A 23,931-nucleotide genomic window follows, 5' to 3' on the forward strand; every position below is an offset into this window, starting at 1 on the left:
ACATGGTCACTATACATCACCTCTGATGTTGTGTGAGTAGGTCTATTTGATCCCATTTGGCAGATGGATCCAATTGTCCGGGCTGATATTGGCCCGTGACAGAAAGCAATCTAATGGCAGGCTCATTGATGATGATGAGTTCTGTTCCATTGCACTGAGATCCAGTCCAATTTCAAAAGCAAATTCAGCCATTCATCTTCCAAATAATTGTGGCACTTTATCAATTGCTCCCAGTCTTTTATCTATCACTTCGATTGATGTGATCATTTTCACAAACAGCCTTCTGTGCTAACGGCATCTTGGAACACACTTGCAGGATTGTGTGCTTTTGTGTGAGTGTGTGTGCGCTTGTCTGTGTCTAAAGGCATCTCTGCACAAGTTTGCCAGAATGTGTTTTTGTGTGTGTGTGTGTGTGCATGAATGTCGGCGTTTTCTTTGCGAGTATGCATCAGTGTGTACGACTCCTGGTTATCCGCATGCCTGCATTCCTGTGTGTAATAACAGTCCTGTATTGCACATTACAACAACACATCGTCTGCTCCATTATTATTATATTATTTCTGCGTTTGTTCTGCCGTGTGCATTTATGAGACCATTTAACTACAATAGTGTCTGTTTGATGAGCATCCTCATGCTTGCGGTTACTATTAACTATTGGCAGGCGGTGAGTGTGTGTTTGTGGGGCAGGTTTATAAATCCATTATTGCTTTCTGTGTGTGTGTTGTGTTGTCTCGTGCATGATGAGTGTGTAATACAATACACTCTATGTCATCAGCAGACTGTGAGTGTGATTATTGTTAGAGGATTTTTTTGGCTCCTTGGAAAAAACATCTAATACTCAGACCTAATTAGTCGTGATAGTAAGAAGAGCAAAGACAAACAAAAATCCCCCCAAAGACCTCATCATACTGTATTATAACGAAAATGAGTATGACACGTAAGTGAGTTAAGTAAGTGTAGCTGAATATGGCTCAAAACAAACGTTCATCTGTTAATTGTGCAGCAAATCATGATAAACATAAAATATACATTTTTATGTGCGATATTTTGCAGCATTATCACTGAACTGACCCATATTTTTTTAGATTTCTTAAACTTTTGTATCATGATTGACTGACATTACATGGAATACAATCTGGTTCTGCTGTTTTAATACAATTTGCACGTTCACCTGCTACAACTGAGAAAGCTTTGGATGCTGTGGCACCGTCTCTCAGGTAAACACAAGAAGCATTTGTACATTATTAACCCAACTCTACTGCACACAACGTGCGTCTGACACACTTTAAACTTACTGTGAGCCAGTTCTAGCAGTGATCTGACTGTGAATTGTGTTTGTGGATCATACAGGGTTGATCTTATCTGACGTGAGGCACATCTAACATACTGGCAGGCGGCTTCGTGTGTTAATGTATGTGTTTATGTGTATGCAAATGTTTTTACCATTGTGTGTCTGTGTGTCTTTGATCATACTGTCAGCTTGTTTTTTTTTGTTTTTTCGAGTGGGTTTCCTCTGTTGTTAGCTGTCAGGGTCTTTCTGTGTGTGTGTGTGTGTGTTGATGGTTATGTGTTAGATGGTTGTGATAGCTTGTTACTCGTGTCACTGTGTGAAAACATTAAAAAAATAAGTGAACTTCACCCTACATTGAGTCTATTCTCGATACGCCCAAATGCACGAGGCTTAATTTCAACAGACAGGAGTGAAAGTTGTAGTTTATTCCACCCAGTGTCCACATGGTTCCACCTGAGATAGTTGGTAGAGCCTGTACAGTGATCGTACACTATGTACGGCATATTTTCAAGCAGGACTGGTAAAAAAACAAAACATGTATGTGATGTAAACGGCAGTTGCTTCTGTAATGTCTTCAGTCTTGTCTGCTTGCACATATTTGAAACCAGCAGGGGGAAGATGTCAGATTCCTGGTTTTACATTTTTTGTTGTATCGCGAACACGAGACCTTCATCCAACCCATCACTCGTTTAGCAAACTTTTCCCACACAGTTGATTTGACAGAGGAGGTCAGATCATCTCGCTCCAGTGTCTAATTTAACTCCCCATAGTCATAATCTTCTTCTTAGTATTGCTTTATTGTATCTTCTTCTTCTTTTTCCTTGTCATCTCCTTATTCTGAATGCGGCTCGGGCAGTATTTTTTCTGTCCAAACCCGACTGAGTCTGGGAAAGATGTGCTCAAGCCCGAACATGAACTTAGTAGGTGTTCTGTTTTTTTACGTCCACACCTGACCCAAGCCTGACTCAGTTAATGTTGGATGAAGTGTTGAGTCCTGACAGGCCTCCCTCCATTCAGGTTGGGTAACCATGAGCTATTGTGGATCAGATGGTTATGTCCTTTGCCTATTGACATATGGCCTTGACTGAGAGTCAGATGTCTTCTTTGTTTTGTGCATGCACAAATACATTTACCGTCACACCCCTAATATGTATTAAAAAAATTAAAAAAACATGTTGACAACAGACTGTTCTCATTCCCAGCACACCGAACACCTTACTCTTTTCCGTGTCTATTTATTTGAATATATGGTTCACAGGCTCTCTCCTCTGAACCTGTCCTCATACCTGGTCCAAAGCCACACTCCACTGGCCGCCTGTTTGCTATACACCGCTCTCTGATTTTGAGAATTTTTTTCCAGGCCATTTTAAAGTGTGTGTAACTGTGTGTGTGCATGTGCTCTGGGCCCTCGGTGCTCAATTGTTGGATGTGGTCATTGCCGACAGCAGAGTCCATTCTCCCCTTCGCTCTCTGCTCTGCGATTGCTCACCGCTGACTACCTCTCATCAGCATTGTGGTGTGTGCTTGCAGGAGCGCCGCCCCAGCCGGCAGGTGTATGAGAGGCGGTGAGCAGGATATACACTCATAAATCTGACAGATGCATGGTGTGTCATTACCTTCCACTTATTATTATTCTCCCACTCCTCTTTATACCGTGAGCCACTTTAGCTGTTTCCCCGGCACCGGCTCAGGAGCATTTGTACCGTGGCCTTGCAGGGTGACATATGCTCCTCAGGAGGAACCGGGCTATTGGTGCGATTCATGCTCTTTGTTTGTGTGCGCGGCTCGAGTCTGGCCATTTAACCTTCTGTGTTTTGGTGTATGCATTGTTGGCAATGTGTGTGTATCACTTGGGTCATTTTGTTTTCACTTAGATCTCATAAATAGACAAAAATGCTCTCTTTCTCCTGGAATTCCACATAATCTCTCTAATAATTAAGGGACTGCCCCAACCTAACCCCTAACCACCGATTTCATTCCAAATATTTTTATCGGTGGTCACTGTAAAGGCCGATCAGAAGGGCTGATCAGAAAAACATGTGAGGCAGTTCCTTGAGGGGCTGCTAAACTGACAATGCACTGCAGGGCTCTAGACCAAATAACCGCCTCGTTGTCCCTGCAAATGCTACTAAACTAACAATCGCTTAACAAATCAAACAAACTGAACTGAATACAACTGTCCACACTGAAAACAACACAGCACATCGTCTCATGCAGCTACCATCTCTCCACAATGCTGTTTCAGCTAGTTATTATCTTCTCACTGTCACTTCTGATGAACATTTGGGTGAAGTTTTGTGTCCTGAACAACTGAAGTAGATGCAATCTTGTTTTAAAACTTAAAAAAAACTGAAAAACAACATAAAATGGATCCATACAGCTTGAACAGATGTAATCCAAGTCTCTGGGAAGTTCGAGATCCCAATTTGATTTGAAAAGACGTTACTTACAACTTTGTTTTTAATCTGAGCTGTAGTTGAGCTGTAGGCATCAGAAGTACTTGCAAGAGCTTGACCAAGAGCCATTTTATTGTTTTCTTTCGGTTGGCTTTTGAAACAAACTTCATACAAGTCCCCAGCCACTTAGGTAGTCTGGGAAAATGTTGCAACTCAGTTTTGCAGTGAGGCTTCAGAAAAGTTTTGTGGACTGTGAAAAACTTCATCCAACTTTCCATCGCTACAGGGGTGAGTAAATACTGACTTAATTCTCGTTGTTGGGTGGAATTTCATCTGAATTCAGGGTAAAAGTGCTTTGAGTTTGGAGTTTCAGGAACTTTACATCATTTTACTGAACTTGTGTCAGACATGATGTCAGACTTATATTTAACACCACGTTGAACAATTCACATAAAGATCATCCGGCGACTTTTAAGTTACAGCTTCTGCCTGTTAGCATGAAAAAGTTTTAAAATAACTGCGTAAACATTTCTCCTCCCCCTCCAGTATGTTAACAAGCAAGACAAGCAAATGTTTAAGTGTAAAGTCATGACTGGAGAATGAAAAGCAGAACTCAGAGTGTTGCTGAACGCCTGCGCTCTTGTTTTCTAATCCCTGAGACTCTTGCATCCATTATTTCTGCCTTCTGTCTTTTCCTACTTTACAATAATTTCTCCCTCCTTATTCCATCACGTCTTCTTTGTAAATGCACAAATATCTACCACACACACACACACACGCATATACACACACACACACACACACACACACAGCCTTGGCATGGTGTCCCTGTGGCCTACAGAAAGCGAGAGAGAGACAGGGAGGTGGGGGGGGAGCAGCAGTCGCCTCACAAGAGCAGACCTCATAAAACTCCCTGTCACTTTGACTAATTTGTTAGTCTTGTCTCACTGTGTCGAATCGTCACCCCCCCCTTCCCCCGATGCACCTCTACCCCGACTCTCCCTGTCCTTCTTTCCGCCCCCACGCCCCCCCCCTCACCCATATCCACTGGAAGAGGAGGGAGGGAGATAGGGAGGGAAAAAAAAAAGGGGGCAATAAATGTAATATAGTGGCGCTGGCCATTGGTTGCAGTGATCTACACAGCAATCCATCTACAGTCAAAGGAAGAACAGAGGCTTTATGGAGCAGAGGATAACATGATGGCTCGATTTCTCATCCACTTTCTGCCTCTGTCTGCCTCCGTCCCACCTCGAGACGAGGCCTGCTGGGCACCCGTGGAGTAAAAATAAAAATAGGAAGTGGGAGTAGGGGCTATTACAGATGTAGGATGGGCTACAGTTAACCAAGCCTCGATTGGGTTGGACCGGGCCAAGTGAGGTGAGGCGGTATAGATTGGTTCAGATGTTCAGCTGGGCCTCTCGGAGGGCCCGAGAGCCAATACCGGATTCATAGAGATAAATTAAAAGCCAAAATCTAGCTCCAGGGGGAATCAATTGCCAGGTAATTATGGGGAACGGGACAGAGATTACAGAGACAAAACACAAACACAGAGATGTTCCCCTATGACGCTGCAGCACCACACCAGGGAATACTGTGTTAGCTGAAAACAAGCAACATTTTTCTGCCCTCCCCCCCTCCTCAAACCGACCCCCAGTACCTAGTCTTTAAATAGGAGCTCGGGCTCAGAGCTAAAAATAGGTCGCATTTCACCGCCAGCCACCCTCTGCTGAGCTGTCAGAGCCCCTTCTCCCTCTTCCTCACAGCGAGGCAGACACAGCCCTCCTTCATGTGTTTTTCGGGGGAGACAGGCAGTGTGTGATCACTCCGGCTCGAACGCATCTCCTCCAACACGCGGCAGGCCCAACCTCTCCTGACTCGCTGGCCTCACGGGGAGGCTGCTGTGAACTCACGCACCAATTTGAGAGAAAGACTCATTCCCGCTGCGCCGGCCCTGTTTCTCCACACAGAAATGAGGGGCAGGATGGCCTGACGTGTGAGCGATGGGTGATGGAGACAGTAATTTGGACTGTACAGTACAGGCTGTGCAGGATCTGGGAGGTTGCCTGTCAGCGAGACAGTGGGGTTTACAGTGAGATAATTGTACTTCAAAATGCATTTTATTTTAAATGCAGAGGGGAAAATGGGATGACATTACCTAAACAGATCCATATTATATAAAAAAAAAATGTCAGGAGTCTTTCTCTTTGTATTCTGGAAGAAAAAAAATCAGTATCTAAAATTAAAAAAGGAGACACACATACATGCACAGACAAAAAAAAAAAAAAAAAGAAAAAGAAAAACTGCTGTACTAATTACAGGCTAACCATGACACCTTAAAGTGAGTATTGACAGAAATGCCAATTCCATTCACTGGAATAGAATACTCTTAATTCCCCAAACCTCCAAAGGCATGGATAATAATGACAGGGGTTGGGGTGGGTCACTCATTGCGGCTGTACAATGCTGAAAGCTTTACGGCTTTAGCGTCCCTGCAGCTCCATTTGGAATGATGTGATGTTTCTTTGTCTCAGCCATCGCCAGTGGCTCTGCGTTGGCTCTTTAAGAAAAGTCAGTGTGCATTAAACATCTTTAATTGAGCTTAAAAGGCTGTAAATGGCATCAACAGCTCCAATGAATTCACTCACGGCGAAAACCACAGAATGATAATGAGAGGCATCAAACAATGGATGACTTAACAAGAGAACGGTACCTGATGAGACTGTGTTTGATTTGTGAGAGGAGATGACAGGAGGTGAAATGAAACGCCAGCAAAGAGAAATTAATTAACAGTTATTGTTATTACTTTTTGTATGTAGTCATCTGTAACTTCTTCCCTATGAAAGGTCACTTTCTTGGAATTAATGTGTCCACTTAGCTTAAACGTTGTGAAAAGTTTACAGCTCTCACTGCATGACGAAGCTCAGTCATGACAGACAGTCCTCACCAATCCAATGTTTCAACACATTTCAAATTAAAAAAAAGAGGGCTTGCTCTGTAGCTGTGGATTTTTAATTTGGAAGAAAAGAAAATGCTGCAATTGCCACAGAGAAGTCATGTAAACATGATTATCTGGGGTGGATTGTAAGTTTATGCAGGGCATCAGACAGACGAATGCTCAGTCACAGTTTTGGCACTTATGGCTTCGTTGCAGCCAAAACAAAATTTCAACCACAACGACAACATGACACTTTCTATATTATTATTTTTTTTTTTTCTCATACTGCAGAGTTACAATGCACATGTTGTTAAAATAATCAGTGTGAATCTGTGAACTGTTACAGACGGACAAAAGAAATGTGTGACCGTACATACAGAATCTCCACAAACATATCTTGATCTCAGAAAGGATCATCATCGGCTTTCGGAACCCTATCCATGGAGACAAACAGTCCGTCTGTGCCTTTGCTGTTCTGCAGCCTCCTGGAGAAGAATATTTCTCTGTGAAGACAAACTGGTCTTGACTCTTCCCTTCATCTGGTGAGCCATAATCGTCATGTGCATCTGTGATTGGCACAGCTGTCTAAAGGTTACGAGATGTGTGAGACGTGACTGGCTGGGGAGGTAATGACTCATCACCACGCCCTCCTATTAATATCCCACTTCACCCAACACACCTGTCAGGCATGAATGTTCATCGACGAACAAAAATAGCAGGTGTGCCTGGATTTGCTGTTAATGTGCATCGTGTGCTCATGACAACACTTGAGCAGATAGCTGTAAACTTGTAGTTAAAATATGGCAAAGCTCATTTTCATGTTAAATCATCTTTAGGTTCTTATTTTCAATGTAGGCATTTAAGTCGCTGTCTTTTTAACTCCGTGACTTGACATTCATTGCAGAAGCGGGGCCTCAAGTTCTTTTTGTGAGTTTAGGGCAGTGCTCACTTTATCAAATATTTGCTCAGAAGATATCGTATCATCTGTTTGTCTCTGGTATAATTAGTTCTGTCTGATGAATAAATTATTACAGCATAAGTGTTCAGTAATCACAGTTGATTAGCATGTCCCTAAAATAAATAAGTGCTGCATGAACTAATACGTTCTGACACTTCCAGACTCGTTTGTGAATGAAATGAAAGGTAACAATTGACACAGAGTCACAACAAAAGTAAACACATTTGAATCCGCTCTTCTTACTTACTTGAGTTTAAGTTCAAACTGGGTAATGCTAGTCATCTAATATAAGATGATAGATTAAAATATATTTTGCCCTTTTCTTTAGCACATAAACCTGCTTAATTAGGTGATTGGCTCCTTCTCCCATTAGCAGAATATTCTTTTTTTATCTTTTTTCTCTTACTGTCAGATTCAAAGTAACAAGTCAAATCAAATGAACAAATGTGCCAAAAACACACACAAGGAACAGTAGAAATCAGCATGGCCAGTGACCATGTTACGGTGCTTACTTTTGAATATCTTTTACTTTTAATTACTCTCTTTCAAACTCAGCGCCAAATGAATGATTTTCACAGCGGTCAGTGGAAAACTATTCATCATGCATCATTGCATCATGACAGAAAAGGGGCAAAAATTAAATTGTCCACCCGGGTGTCATGTTTTCATCACAGCTGGTCAGAGCTGGAGCTGATCTACATTTTAGAGCATTTATCAGACGCTTTTGTCGAAAGGGACTTACAGTAATTCCTTCATAAACTCATACACTGACGGCAGTGGCTGCCATGCAAGCACATCAGGAGCAGTTTGGGGTTCAGTTTCTTGCCCAAGGACACTTTGACAAGCAGACAAAGGGAATCGAACCAGCAACCTTCCGATAACAAGACACTGGCTCGACCCTTGAACCACATCCACCTTCAGCTGATAAAAACCTGTGACTACTTCACAGTTATTTCACTCCGATCATACCCATTCCCACTTAAAACAAAAGCCAGATGTGAGTAGGGTGAAAGGGTTAAAAAACTGAAAAGAATATCAGTGAGAGTTACAGCCAAAGTGTTCACAAAGTGCTCATACCTTTAATTGTGAGAGAACATTTTTCTGTATTTAGACTGGCTGGTAGATAGCATTTCTCCTTGCTTGCTTTGTGAGCAGTGGTATTCACAAAGCATGGTCACACACGGTCAAAGGCCAGCAGCGTCCTTGTCTCCCTTTCTCCCCACTGCACCGTTATCAATCAGACAGACTAGCCGAAGATAGATGAACTGAAGTGCATCCACACACACGGACATACACTCAGAAACTTACACACAGTCCTCTCCTGGAAAATCTAAGCAAGTTCCTCTCTTCCACACTGTCGGTTCTCCACCCCTCCATGACTTCAGCTGACTTTTATTCATCGTGACCGAATGAAAAATATAGATTTGCCTCTGGAGATTAGAACAAAGAAAAAAAAATGAATGTATAGACATAAGGGAAATAGAGCATGAGGGGGGGGGGGGGGGGGTATGAAGAGGAAAGGAAAAAAAAGTAAGTGAAAGAAGGAGAGAGATGGGAAAAAAAGGGGAGAGATGAGGAGAAAGAGAGATGGCCTCTCTAAGTGCAGCAGCACACAGGCACAGAGCTGTGAGTTCCCAGGCAAGACAGCATGAGCTGCCTATTTGTCAGCATTGATCAACCCATTAAGGGGCTGTGGTGGGAAGCATATTGGTTTTGGAGGCCAAAGGGGCAGAGAGAGACAAAGATAAAGCAAGACGGGGGGGTGTTGAACTCCTTTCAGCCTCGGCAGCCACACGTCTGCAGGATGAAAAAGCCTGTAGTCTTTCCCATCCAATGTCTATGCAGTTCATTTTGCAGGGGCCCAACGGGAAGGTGGTAGATGTCATTTGTCTTACAGCATCTCCAGAGGCACCACTGTATGTGTTATCTTAGCTTCCTGCCGCCGCAATGCTAATAAGGAACTAGCTTTTCAGACGGACAGAATGTCACTTGTGCTCTTCCATAGTGTGTGTGTGTGTGTGTGTGTGTGTGTGTGTGTGTGTGTGAGCAAAGGGTGTGTGGTGGGGTGGGGGTGGGTCCTGGCCCTAGGGGAAAGCAGGCTGCCTCTTCGCCCAGCCTCTGATGAATTCATATAATTAACTCTGCCTTGATCTGTTGGCTAATCCTGCACTCAGTAATAAGGGATTAAAATGTCACCTAAGCCACCTGCTGTTATTGAGCCCCTAGACTTTTTGTGCCTGTGTGTGTGTGCATGTGTGTGACAGTGAGAAAGAGAGAGAGAGAGGAAGAGAGAGAGAGAGAGAGAGAGGATAAAAGTAAAGTGAAAGATTTCTGTGCTAGAAATATTTCCTCTGTTTGCACAGGAAACTGTATGCAGAGGACACTGTAAAGTAGACATCTTAACTACTGCCCTATGCATGCTAGTGCTATTCACAACTCCATAGTTTGGCATCAAGCTGAACTCCATAATTTGTCAGGAAGCTGGAGCAGAAGTTGCAGCAGACTCGCTCTGAAAACTCATTGTCACACTCACTAAAAAGGGACAAGAAAGTGGGACATGCTGGAAGGTGGGAGTTGAGAAATCTTTTTTCCTCCCCTCTCACTATGACCTCCTTGGACCATGTAAAGGAAAAAAAAAGAAGAAGAAGAAAGAAAGGAGTGCCAATTGGTTGGCTAACAGCCCGCAGACCAACGGCCAGCTTGCCTCGACTGCCTGCCGGCCACCTCCGCTCGGTTGCTTAGCAACCCCAAGTGTACTTTTGGGCTGTCTAATGACTCTTGTTGCTGCAGCGGCTCAGGGGCTACTAATGAAGCCTCCTGACCAATCGCTGCTGTTTAAGACCTGGAAGCTGACTGATCACTGGACGGGGATCTTGGGACTTCAGGCTACCGTAAACCTCTTATGTGAGACAAATTCTGCCCCCAAACCGAGCTGCTGTCAAGACACACACACACACACACACACACACACACACACACACACACACACACACACACACGTACACACTCACAAAATGTGCACACAGCACACCTTAACTTACTGCTCGCAGTGCTCCAACTGACCTTAATTCTCTCCACTGCACACTCACATACATCAATGCCTCATCCTACTTGAACTTTACCTCAGACTCACATGTAAACATAGTCAGTGCAATATTGATGGCTGTTATCCAGCCAAAAATAGCAGGAAAAAACTGTCTCTGTCTGGCTCAGGCCGTGCAAAGATGAGAATAATGATCCTACATGTAAGCACCCCTTTAGCCCCAGATTTACACTATAAACGCAAACCAACAGGATTCTATGTGAACTCAGTAAGCCAGTAAAGGCTGCAGCTCAAACATCTGGATACACAGTTGGAAAGACGTATCTGTTACCTCTGCTTTTCTTATATTCTAATTGAACACTTGTTGTAATACACACTGAATGTGTTCCTGCTGTTGGCATTTTGATGTTCACACAGAGTGACTAACAGTGAGTCAGTAGGTCAGTGCCTTTCTCAGTGATGCTTCAAACCATAAACTATGTATCACCTTTGTAGTCCTTTTCACAAACAGTATATACGGACAAGAAATGGTCGTTTTTTCTGCATGACTGGCGACCGATCAGCGACGGATATATCCAATTCTGTGCCAGTCGCATTTATACAACCCCTTCTCAGTTTTTACATTCGTATGTGTGTGGCGTTGAGTATGTGCCCATGTCCATTTGTCCGGGCATGACTGTGCCTGTGTCTGGGCGCATTTGTGAGTGTATGTTTTCACTCCCTCATCACTGTGTTGCGTCCGTCATCTCTCTAAGCTTTGTTCCAGTGTCACAGCATATTGCCAGACGAGTACATTACATCCCCAGGGGTGTCACCATGTATATACGCTTGTCTATACATGTCCCGCAGTCTTAGGTCTATATTTGGCCGTGGTCAACTGCTGTCAAGTGCTGCGTCGCCTGAGGGCCCAACACCCACTGCGCTGCCCTCGCTGACTGATCTGAGGGGGCAGTGCCGTGTGCCATTCACTGGCACTCACATGTTGGACCTGTCCGTGTGGCCTAGTTAGAGAGATAGTCACCATGCCAAAATATAAAATACAATCTCAAAACCAACCCTTTTCACAGAGAAAAAGAGGGGATATTATTCCTGTTTCAGTGAAGGCACAAGATTGAGTGTTTTTCTGTTTTCATATTCAAACTCCAGGGAGTGAGAAAAAAAAAACAAAAAAAAAAAAAAAACGAAACCATAGACAGGGGAGCAAAAAGAATCAGGGGAGTTTTTTATTCACGGCAGGCAGTTTTTAAAAGGGCTTTTTTATGTTAGCTTGGCAATGTTTTGCTTTCACCTCACTATAGAATGGATCTTCAAAGGTTGTTTATCGATTCCCTACTGTTAACCTTTCACAAGCTGTTTCAGAGCTACACTGTTCAGTGGCCCTCAATGGCTGCCAGCAGGAGGAGGAGGAGGAGGAGGAGGAGGAGGAGGAGGAGGAGGAGGAGGCTGGGGCAGGGTGGGGTTTGGTTGTCCAGACCAGTGGCATATTGGTCGTGAGCTGCAGAATGGGGTTCTGGGCAGAGAGGTGAAAGAGAGGAGGGAAAGGATGGAGGCAGAGAAAAGAGGGATTGCTGAGGGTCAGGGATGAGCAGGATATGGCTGGTGACTGGGAGTCTGGAGCCAGGAGGGGACAGGAAGAGCAAGGGCCAGCCTGAGAGGACCTCTCCCTGTGGGGCTGGGAGTGGCTGATGTAATGGCATTAATCTCCAAGTGCCATCTGACACCCAGTGTGGCTCCGTCATTGAAAAGTGCTAATTCTGCTGAACTGTGAGGGGAATTCAGGCATCTCTAGAGGCAGTGCCCTGGATTAATTAAACACGCTGGCATGGAGCAGTGCACAGATTTGTCTCTTTTACGGCATCGTCACCGTTTGATTTTTGTCGTTAACTCACAGAGCAGGACAAACTCAGGACACTAACGCCACATTTCACTCGTTCTCTTCCCGCTATGTCTCGTCACAGTCGCTCCTATCGTTTTCGTGCTAACCTGGGATTTCCCTTTTCTTCCTTCTCTACCTTTCGTTCCCTCCATCTCTCTCTCTTTCTCTCTCTCCAGATGAACCGGCCCATCCAGGTGAAGCCAGCCGACAGCGAAGGACGAGGAGGTAATTAACCTTCTCCTGGTCTCCATTGCACACCCCCCTTAAAAAACACACACGCAAACACACAAATACACTGGAACAGCACACACGCAATCCTTAATATTCTGCTCTCACTTGAGACACACTGGGAGTTGGTAGAGTAGCCCGTAATATAGGTCACTTGCTTCTATTGACTTCCCATCTGTGCCAGCAGAGGGGCTGTCTCAGGTTCACAGTCACTGGGAGTGGTTCAAAGACAGAGATACATGGAGAAAAAGAGAGAAACATAAAAGAGGACAGGAAGTAATGTGGAGCGGAGGGTCCTTATCCTTATTACAGTAACTGTAAAGTCTGTTTACAGATGAGAAACATCCCAAACATACACACACAAAGCAAAGGCATACACATGCAAACTTATACAACACCCAAGAGCTATTACTTTTAGAAATTTAGCAGTCAGTGACTGAATGGAGAAGACTGTATTATACAACTTTTACCAAAATCAGCATGTATTTGCAGGTTATTTCTTTTTTGTTGTTTTTGTTTTGCTTGTGTGTCGCGCTCGACTCGCCATCACAAATGCGCTGGAAAAGCAGGGAACAGTAGAAAGCAGCAGTTCATAAAGCTTATCAGACTACATCCAGAAGATGTTAAAAACGTCTTTTGGAAAGTTTTAATCAGTAAAATTCTGGATGAGACACATCTTTTTTTTTTCCAGAGCTGACAATGGAAGTTGCTAAGCAGTGACTCGCTTCTTTCTGGAGTTTGTTGAGAGTTGCACCTGGGTGTTGTTTTTTTCCATCACAGTCGATCAGAGCTGGAGATTATAAACCGCTGTGACTCCTGAGTCATGACGTGGGATTTTAATTGTACACATTCATACTGAAGACCAGAACCAGATTCTAGTGGGTGTTAGTGGGTTTTTCTTGTAGTGTGAAAGGCGTTTACGTTCAAGTACGAGTTTGCGAAAGCACAGAGAGTTTCCAAAATACACAGTATTTGTTTTTGTCTAGAAATAAAAGCACAATGAATTGATTGTTAAGCAGCGTCCCTGGTTCACTTCTCTAAAATCAACACAATCTGCCTACAGACTGGTGACAAACTAAATCAAAAACCTGACTAAATTGGCTGAGAAACATAAATGGATCTTATTTCCAGTAGGGAATATTTTGCTGGTGTGGTTTTGCATCCACTTGTCGCATTGGATCTGGGGTTCCATGCATATCAATACAAAGTTGTAATGAGTGATCAACTTCATCCTGTGATGAAACAGTTCTAACCGGATGGGAGTGGTCTCCTCCATGATGACAATGTCCCCATCCAAATGGCATAAGGAGTCACTGAATGGATTGATGAGTTTGAAAATTGAGATGAAAACTATGTAAATCATCATCGGCCTGCGCAGTCACCCGATCTCAAACTAATTTATTACATATGGGAGATTTGGGAACAGTGTAAAACACTAGAGCTCTACAGATTTGTTAAATTAATGCCAAGGTGCACTGAAGATGGTTCTGGTGGTACACGTTGGCCCAACATCTTACCAAGACAGTTTATGGTTGTTTGTCCTTTAAAATCATCAACCGTTCTAAAGCTACCTTTTGTTTCAAGACAAGACGATGGTCACATGATTACACTGGAACCATATAATCATTATTAATTATCAAGCCACCTACAAAGTTTTCTGTGTCAGTTTCAGTCAGATTCATGGTTTGATGTGAGACTTCCAGTTACAGAAGTAAAGTATATGTATGCATGGGTGCAATTCTACAAGTTAAATTAAATCATTCTTTATTGAAATTAAGAAAAACCTGTCTTTAAAGCAGTGAAAAATGCGCTTTGACATCGTACCAACTCTCTTGCACAGCCTGGTCCCCCCCGTTCATCTTCAGTCTGACTGACATGGTGATTGACTGGATCATTCTGGAGCCATTTGTGACTAACATCACTGAGGTTAATGCAGATTAAGCCAGTTAAAGATTTACATGGGTGGAATTGGATCTAATTGGACTGGTCTGTGTCTGCCCCGTGCTTGCATTTCAGAGTGGTGATTTAGACTGCCTAGGTCAGATTAGACTGAGCCACTTCGCTGATTTATGTGGTCAAGTGTGAATCAGATGGCCCATTTCTATTGCCACACACACCCCCATGTAGATCTTATTTTTGTCGTGGCGGCACTTTAATTAACGGCCATCTAAAAACAGGCAAAGTCTGACCGACAAGGCCTGGGTGAGAGCCAATCGGCATTCTCACCAAGATAAATTGGATCTCTGGGCTTAAGAGGGGAGGATGGATGGGTCCCAATATCAATTACTACCCTTTTTCAGCAGAAAGAGAAGGGAGATGAACAGGCAGTGTGAATGAAATACAGAGGGCTCTTAGGCTGGCACAGCCCCGACTAGTCTGTCAGATGAACTTTCTATATGGGAGGACAGGATAGGACACAGCACAGAATGAAATAAGACCAAGCAGACAGGCCCCAACAGAGATATTGAGCGTTAATGGCAACAGGAAGTCAGCAGACAGGCCAGGGAAGTAAACCACAGTCGCGGCTGACAATGAAATGAGATTTACTATGAAGGCCTGTGGTTAAAGGAAAATAGACAGCCCAGCGAGGGCTGGCTAAAGGAGAGAAAGTAGCGGGGGATTCATCTGTGGAAGGCTGAGGACCAGTCAGGTACACCAGTCCCACTGGGGCCTCTAGACTGTCAAACTCAGGGCTGAACCGGGACATTTGCACCTCTAGAAATGGAGTCACATTTATCACTACCAAGACATCAGCAATTATCTGTCATGGGAACTTGTGCAGGGGTCTCGATTACGTGCCTGTGCAGGCATTAGAGCCCATTACTCCATTTGGGGACACTAGTAGCCCCTCTTTTGTTCACCATGTCCCTGAGAGACATTCTCTCCCCAGGGACATAGGAGTGTCAGCAGGAGAAGTTAAACTGGAGCTCAGAGAATGACTAGTGGGGCCTCGGCGCTGCACAATCCCGACGCTCGGCTGCCATTGTGGATCACTGAGCTGATTCTCTGGCTGTCTATTACAATGACTCATGTCTTATTTTATTTTTTCCCTGGATTATCAAGAAAGAATGGAGCATGGGAGGGGAGCTTCACAGCCTTTAAATCTATTTCTGTTCCTTGAGTCAGCCGACCTCTTCCTCGCAAAGTCCACATTTATCTGATGTGCTTAACACCAGTTTTTTTTTTCTGCCCAGTTCTATCAAACCATGATTTCAACTCAGAGATATTGAGACTCAATTGAGGCATGGGTCTCCTGCTCGCTCACTCTGTGGTCAGTGCAGGAACAGACATGCTACTATATCTCCACTTGAAACCAAAGCAATTTTCTTCAACTGTAAAGGGACAGAAATGAGGAAAAGTAGACATCTCTTGCTCTCTCTCTCTCTCTCTCTCTCTCTCTCTCTCTCTTTCTACTGTTCCCTTCCTCTGTCTCTCTCCCTCTTTCTGTCTCATCGGTGCTGCAGTGCAAAGGGAGAGATGAAGCGAGTGATAGAGAGAGAGGTGGGGATTCAGTACAAGGCCCATGGAGGAATGCGAGAGAGCGAGAGATGGAAGACAAAGAGAGCGAGAGGGGAAGAGACGACAGGATGAGAAAGTTAACGGAGGGTGATGGAGGCAGCTGAGTGAATCTCAGCAGTAAATCATCTCAGAGCCGCCCCATCCCTATCTCCTCCTCGCCTCGCCAGGAATCTTTTTCCCCCTGACCTTGTCTGCCGCTGTGTCTGTGAAGAAAAGATGGGGCCAGATTATCTATGATTGGAGATGGCCATTATCTAAACACAATCTTGGAGCTAGGTCCCACTCCTCGAGCCACTGCTGTGAGACTGGAGACCACACTGATGAGAAGAGAGATGATGGGTCAGCCGGCAACACCCTCTCCTTTTATTAAGTCTGATAAGATGGTTTCAACACTCTCCCGAAATGCCCGGCAACCTCCATCAACATCGACTTTTTCACAAAGTGCCACTCTCAGTGCATTTGTCTACACGCAGTCTCTTTACCCTACTTGTTTATTAGCTCCCCATACTTTTATTTTATAGGATACTTATACAGTGCCGGGAGCATTTCAATCCCTGCATCTGATACTGAGCAGCCCCGTACGAGCCTTTTTTTAATATCTTGCCCATTTCTCCTTTGTCTGTCTGGCTGAGGGGAGTCTTTGTGAATGGGTCATGTTTGTCCTTGCCAACCTGCTGCTCTTCAGAAGGCTGACCCCAACCGGGCACAGAAGAGATTGACAGGGCCTTCAGATGTTGCGCCCTGTGCTGTCATGCCCCACCCCAGCAGGTAGGGAAGAGTGAGGGCTTCTTCTGGCTGGCTCAGTCTGGCAGGCCACAGGGGAGGGGCTGTCTGGAGGCACCTCACGCCCACAGAAGTGCGCACTCCACTTTACATGCAAATGAAGCCAAAAGATCCCTCTGTGCCTCTGGACACGATCGCGCAAAAACTCAAGAAGAACCCTGGCAGCGCTTGTGTGTGTGCTGAGAAATACACACAGAGACATGGGGACCAGTGGACAGACAAAAGAATTCAGGGATTTCCAACAGTGACCATTGCAGGGTGGATTTAAATGTCTTAAAGCACTGATTTAAATTATACTTTGGCAGAGCTCCATTATTGGGCCTTGCCAATAGAGAAGATATTTGTAATGTAGAAGAAGGACTTAAAATATTTGGACAGAAGCCGCAAGTTCTCTTGATTGTTCTGATTCCGTTCATAAAGATGCATACCAGAAGGTTTAAAGCTCTCCCGAGTCCCTCGGGTAAACGGATGTGACAATTCAAGTGGTATAAGTAATGCATTTACAAACACAAGAGCTTGTATCCTCTCATCGTGCCTGATACGCTGACAATTTGAATGTTTGTTCTCCTCTGATTATTCCATTTACCACCTCAATATACTGGATAATCCACTTGCATACATCAGATTGGGACCAGCAGCAGGAAGGTTTAGTGTGTGGTTGCACATCATTGTCACTGGGATGGGGTCTAATTACTTTTGTTTGCTGGGTAGGAATTAAACACGAGTTAGAGGTAGAATTAAATAGCTGATGGTGTAACGCAAAGGCAAAGCAAATGCTTGAGGGGCTTGAGAGCTGCAGAACAGTATCATGCAGGTTGTTTTACAATCACCTCACTGCCATTACTTTACACTTTGTACCTTCATATCACATCTAGGTAAAGCTACTGTTGCTACGATAAAAAAACAAAACAAAACAGGAAAATGGTTAAGTGGGTGCCTAGAAATGAACTTCAGTAAATGCTGTATTCAAATCAAGTACATTTTCTTATCATTAATACTAAATCAAATGTTTCCCTGTAATTTTCAGAGAGTTGCTTATACAGCCAAATCCTGGTGAAAATGTAAATCCCACTCAGAAGCTATTTGCATTCGTGGGCGACTGGTAATAAGCTTTAAATATTGATCTAAGTACTTCCTGGTGATGTTTTTAACATTAGTAAGTTCACATCAATGAAACTACTTAAAAATGTTCGGAAACCCAGCTAACCATCTGGCAACCTCTGTGGTGCGCATTCTAAAAATCACCACATACAAACTTGACATTCAGAGATCCTGAGTTAAACAAAAATTCAGCATTGAACAATATTGATTTGAAATATTGCACTGGCTGAAATCATTGCCGAGACAGCAGAGTATTCTCTCCATGAAACAATTCCCATCGTAAGGGAAACTTGTGGACATATTTCCAATACTGACAAGTAGTTGCACAATGTGAAATTTAGGTATATGTCGTGCTGGAAACTTTTAATGAAAGCGCTTCCATTTTTCTTTGTTATTTTAGTATGGTAATCTTCCAGTCAACCTTTTCAAGGATTACCATCAAAGCCACTCACAACCCCTCTCTGCTTCTAATGTGAAGCCAAAAAAATGTAACCTACCGTATAATTCCAAGATACCACAAAGTAAAATTATGTTTACAACACACTTAATGATCAAAAGTTTTATTCCACGAGATTTCAATCTGTGATCTGCCTGATCTGGGACTGATTTTAAAGAGTATTTAGCATGTGCTTTTATTTTTTTAATATAAACAAATGTAAACAATTTTTTGATCCCTGAGATGAAACTCAGTTTGTTGGCATGTAGCAATTACTTGTGTTTTTTGAGTCACTGTTCTTGAGGCAGTACTACTCATGGCTCTTAATTTTCATCATTTAATTTCTTTTTTTTTTTTTTTTTTTTTAAATGCAAATAACATTTCTTTCACTAATAACTACCCTATTAGTTATTTAGTTTTCTAAATGATTAAATAGCAGTGATTTTCAGTGATTGCTTGTCGAAGTAATAACTGATGAACTGTTTTAGGCACTATTTATTTCACAAGAAAGATAATGATAATCTGTTAATGTATCTATAAAAATTGGCACAGAGGTAAGGTTTCTGTGACTAAACGAGGCTTAGGGGAGGTGAATTATCCCCTGAAGTTATTTGGGGAAGGGAAATTAAGTTGGGGACATTAAAGTGTTGTGGCCAAAGAAACATTAACTCCAGCAGTTATAACAATGCAAGATAACAAAAGAGCAGAGCATTATTATTTTTTCCCTCCATGCCGTGCGAAATGTCTAATGCTCATTATCTAAAAAGACCTATTCTAAAAGCAAATGCACCTTTTGATTCCACACAGACGGCGCATTCACGGCACTTGAACATAGAGTAGATGATGAAAAACAATGTCTAGCTCAATGTTAAGAAGCCGTTCCCAACATTTTTTTTACACCCGGTCTGTACGCCTACATGTGTGAGCGTGTCTGGTGGCGGGCCTCCCAGGCAGCAGTGCACCAGCATCAGGCTTTTCTAATGAGACCATAAGAAGCACAACTTCTCTGTTGTGCTGCCTGGAACATTACTCTGCATTTGAAATGCACCCAGCGGCCTAGCAGGCATCTTTTATCGTTGGATGCAGCTGTCCATGCTTTCTGAACACTTACTACTACCAAGCTTCCCTGACTACTGCCAGCGGGCAATAAGTGATAGAATCATGAAAAAAGAGGAAAAAAAATAAAAAATAAAAAAAATATATATATATGTATATATGTATATATGTATATATATGTATATATTTACCACGACACATGAGCGAGAGAGTAATTCTTTAAAGAGAATATTCCCATTATTGGCAAACAAAAGCAGAAACTTTTGAAAAGTAGACTTCACAGCAACTGATTCTTTGCTAGAAGAGAAAGAGCTGGGTGAGGGATGACAGTTAAGGGTAAATAGAAAGATACAAAAAGCGCAATAGGGAGACAATAGCAGAAGAAAGGGAAAAGGAAAGCACACATCTATATGCACATACTGGAGCCTACAACACAAGTAGCACTTTATTCCATGGAGAGAAGCATCAATCTTGACAGCATATGGCGGCTGTGCAAAATCCATTAATTTTTAATATACCGGGCGCTGAAATGAAAAGGCTCCCTGAGACAAGCAATTGTCAGATGTCAGTAGTGTTTTGATAACTTTTTTGATCCCCTTTTTTTATTTGCATTCATAAAACTGGGCTGTCCACATGCCACCACAGCTTGGACATGGCTGGAGACTGACATGGAACCATTTTCCACACAATTGCTCTCACCTCCAGTCAGGAGATGAGGCACTGGGGAGGGCATAAAGAATACATGTAGATTACTTTGCGTGCAAGAGAGAGCGACTGTGCACGGGCTAAGGCTTGACAAAAACTATATACGCCTTTACACAAATGTACAGTACATAGGCATTAGTATACTGTATCCATACATTGATCAGCCACAATGGTAAAACGATTGTCAGGTGAAATTAATAAAATTGATCATCTCCTTACGATGCAGTGTTCTTGCAATGTGGTAGGGTGCATTATCCTAGATGGAGTGCCGCTGCTGTGACAGGGTGGATGAGGTCTGTGTTAGGTGTTGGGTTTCACTAGTCTAGTGGCATCCACATGAATACCAGCACTCAAGGTCTCTCAGCAGAACCTTGCATTACAACGAGATGATCAATCTTACTAACTTTGCTTGTTAGTCATTTTAATGATGTGGCTGTGCATTCAGCACCTTACATATCGGGGGAAAAAAGAGAGCATGTGATGACATGCCAAAACAAAGAATGTCTTTTATTTTCACCTCTATACACCCGAACCCATTTTTTAAGTAGCCTCTGTTTCCATGAATCTGCTAATTACATTTTAAAGTATAAGGAAGAAATGCTCCAGAGGAACATACATTAATTAGTGGTGTTTGAGGATGTTATGATACAAAAAACTCTAAGTGCTGTTGCCAGGCTTTTTAACTTCCACCCGCACGCACACACATAGACATACACATACACAAACACATACACACATGCCCACACATTATTATTTTAAAGTAGTGGCAAGGTTTGAAAGTGCAGATTACAAAGGTCTCTTCAGAGTAGAGCAGAGAAGTGCTGTAGAGCTCAAATGTTCTCCAGCTGTGTGGCTCAGCTCTGTTAGAGGGATAAGATGAGCCCCTCTCAATGAGAGATAAGTACAAAGAGGTCAAACAGTCAGTTCAATGAGTTTTGTCATACTTCTGTATCCTCAGACAGTTCCATAGGAAGGTCCTCACCCCTCTTAATGCAAATACATGACTGTACTTGAGAAGAGTGTTCTTTTTTTTCCTCCTCTCCCCACTTTTAATGGATAACTTTTTGGAGTTGTGCAGTCATCTCCTTCTGCAGAGGGTGCATTACGAGATATTTATTCATATTCATAAAATGCCAATTTAACGCTTGCGAGTGGCCATAGGAGATGAGCGGGAACTGGCAAAATCCAATAAGAGCTTCTATGGAGGCAGGTGCAAAGCGGACTAATTAATAGCAATCTATACTCTGGCCAGGGCATGCAGTGGGCCGACTGAGACACTCTTAGGTCAGGCAATGAAAAGATAGCAGCTCCGAATTCATTTTCTCACCGTGGCTCTCCCAAAGGAAGGCTCCCAAGTACACTCACACTTCCTTTAATGCCTTCACTGGGGTGTAATTTATTTTTGCGTTTGCCAGCACATTTGGAAAGTTCATTACTTCGCTCATGGCTCGTTAATTAGCCTTGTAAAGCCGCCATTAGATCTCCTCGGGCCAGGACCAAGATGAGACTTTTGTCCCAAAACATTAACACACTGCAGGAGGCCTGTAAAACCGCACTATGCCCATTTACGTTGTAACGGTGACACCTCAGTGAAAATGATAAAGATGGAGTGGGAATCGAGGCAAAGTCACGTGTGCTCTGGATGGGCTGTTGTTTCACCTTTTCTGCCATAGACAGGGGTCAGGCTCATTTCTCTCCAACACCTGTTCAGGGCTGACTTTATAGCGACGCAGCTCCTCCGCTGATGCCCACCATCCAGCTAGGTGTCTGTCCTCCTGTCACTCTTTGCTGAATCCCAGCCGACAGCATAAGTGGCTGTGTCTGTGGTGATCTTCCCAGGGTTCTCGCTCCCTTCCAACCAAGGAGTTCCAAGGGAAGAGGAACAGTAATGAGCAGTGGTACCGGGCTCAGCTGGTGGGTTTGAGAATCCCTGCTGTGCGAGGCGTGACTACAGGAACATGGACTGACACCACAGCTACAACACCAGCAGTAGAGACCAGGCAGCATGGCCTTATTGATTATGCAGGTGCTCATTTGTGTGGCCAAGCGGGTAGCAGGCACGTGTCTCATTTGAACTTTACAGGAATGGAACAGGATCCGATTTCCCTGCTGCAAAAAGGAAGCCCTGGTGCTTTATTTTTAGAACAGCTGCGTCTAATGGGGCCTGGCAGGTACAGGAGGCGTCACATCTGTCGAGGCCCAGGTGATGCTCTCACCCTCCGCTCCTCCACGCTTCTCGCCCGCTCCCTACCAGTCAAATGACTCACACTGAAGATCAACAGTGTCATTTCCAATAAACTCTTCTTCCTCTTCCTGCCACTTTCCATCAGTTCTGGCGATAGGTTCTTGCTAGTAGCCATTTCATTCCACAACACAGCGGAATAGGAGATGCATAATGTAAAAGATGTAAAAAAAGATGAATGCTCTGTCTAATGCCAGGGCACTGGGAAGATTAATTAGAAAAATCTAGCTTTCTGACTGGCCGGAATTTAGAGGTATGGACCCCATACATCTGTGCCAGACTGCCCCCGTCTGGGGCCAAGGAGGAAACTATGATATACAGTAGCAGTGAAGTTATGGGTGTAGGTAGAGCTGCCCTTCAATCTTAATGAGGAGCAACACTGCAAACTTAGTATTGGTTGGGAAATTGGGAAAAGGCAGCACTCAGCATCAGTCCAGATGTTAAATCGCACAAGATTCCGCAAACATATAGATTGTACAGCGGAGATTGCCTTCTCACTTAACTTTCCTTGACCACTTACCCATGACCTTTCCCTACTGATACTTTTACAGAAAGCTGTCAGCTTGGTAGTGAGAATGTAGCCCAGACTTTTATTGTCAGTCATACTTAGAATTGAGTTGAAGTTATCTCATTTAACACAGTCTCTCGTCATACGTAAGTGGCCAGTAGGAGCACAGATATCAAAATTGTTGTGTCTCAGATCTGGCCCACACTTGACACGTTCATCCGGCCCACAAGCCACATGGAATGATGGCACTCAGACGGCCTACACAAGTCATTCCTTTAAGCTTGTTTTCTATTGTTACACACACAAATAGTTAAAAGACAAAAACAGTCCTCATATAATAAAAAAAATATATAGCTTTGTCATTACAAAGCATAAGAACTACATCTTGAAGCTTTCACTGATAAAATGCCTTTACAGTAGAAACACTGTGTTCATCACCTGGTTGTAAAATAAATCAGTTATGGCCATGGTTAATTTGGTTGTGTTGTGCAGAAAACCAAATCCAATTTACCCTTTAACTTGGACACGACTCATATTGAATTGTGTGGTGTGTGCACAAAATAGTGGGAAGACAAATCCTTTTCTCTGAATTGCACTATGTGAAACTAGCTTAACTGTAGTTATTTATTTGTTGAAAGTGTTGGGAGTTGAAAAATGACTAATCTGCAGACCTTTGGCTGATAATTATCCTCAGACAACTTCACACTGAAGAGCATCATCTGTTATTTCGGGGCAGCCAACATTGGCCGATGAGCAGAATCATGTTTATTCTTTATTTCTACTTGACTCATTTTGCGAAGGAACTTGTCCTTGACTCAAAGTTTCCCTTTAGCACTCACACTGCAGAGATGTGA

General features: G+C 43.4%; 1 protein-coding gene across 11 annotated transcripts in view; it reads left to right on the plus strand.

The window, feature by feature from the left end:
* The window catches only part of si:dkey-205h23.2 (CUGBP Elav-like family member 4), a 150,392-nt gene that overhangs the window by 85,204 nt on the left and 41,257 nt on the right, over window positions 1–23,931 (plus strand). For all 11 annotated transcript variants that reach the window (XR_005074525.1, XM_037094594.1, XM_037094589.1 and 8 more), the window contains exon 3: window positions 12,676–12,724. Coding sequence is in view for 10 of the 11 variants with exons in the window: in XM_037094594.1 (XP_036950489.1) it covers window positions 12,676–12,724 (49 nt within the window). In the remaining variant the exon portion in view is untranslated. The remainder of the gene's footprint in view (window positions 1–12,675; window positions 12,725–23,931) is intronic.

This window comes from Acanthopagrus latus, chromosome 4, assembly GCF_904848185.1.
Source record: "Acanthopagrus latus isolate v.2019 chromosome 4, fAcaLat1.1, whole genome shotgun sequence".
Lineage (NCBI taxonomy): Eukaryota > Metazoa > Chordata > Actinopteri > Spariformes > Sparidae > Acanthopagrus > Acanthopagrus latus.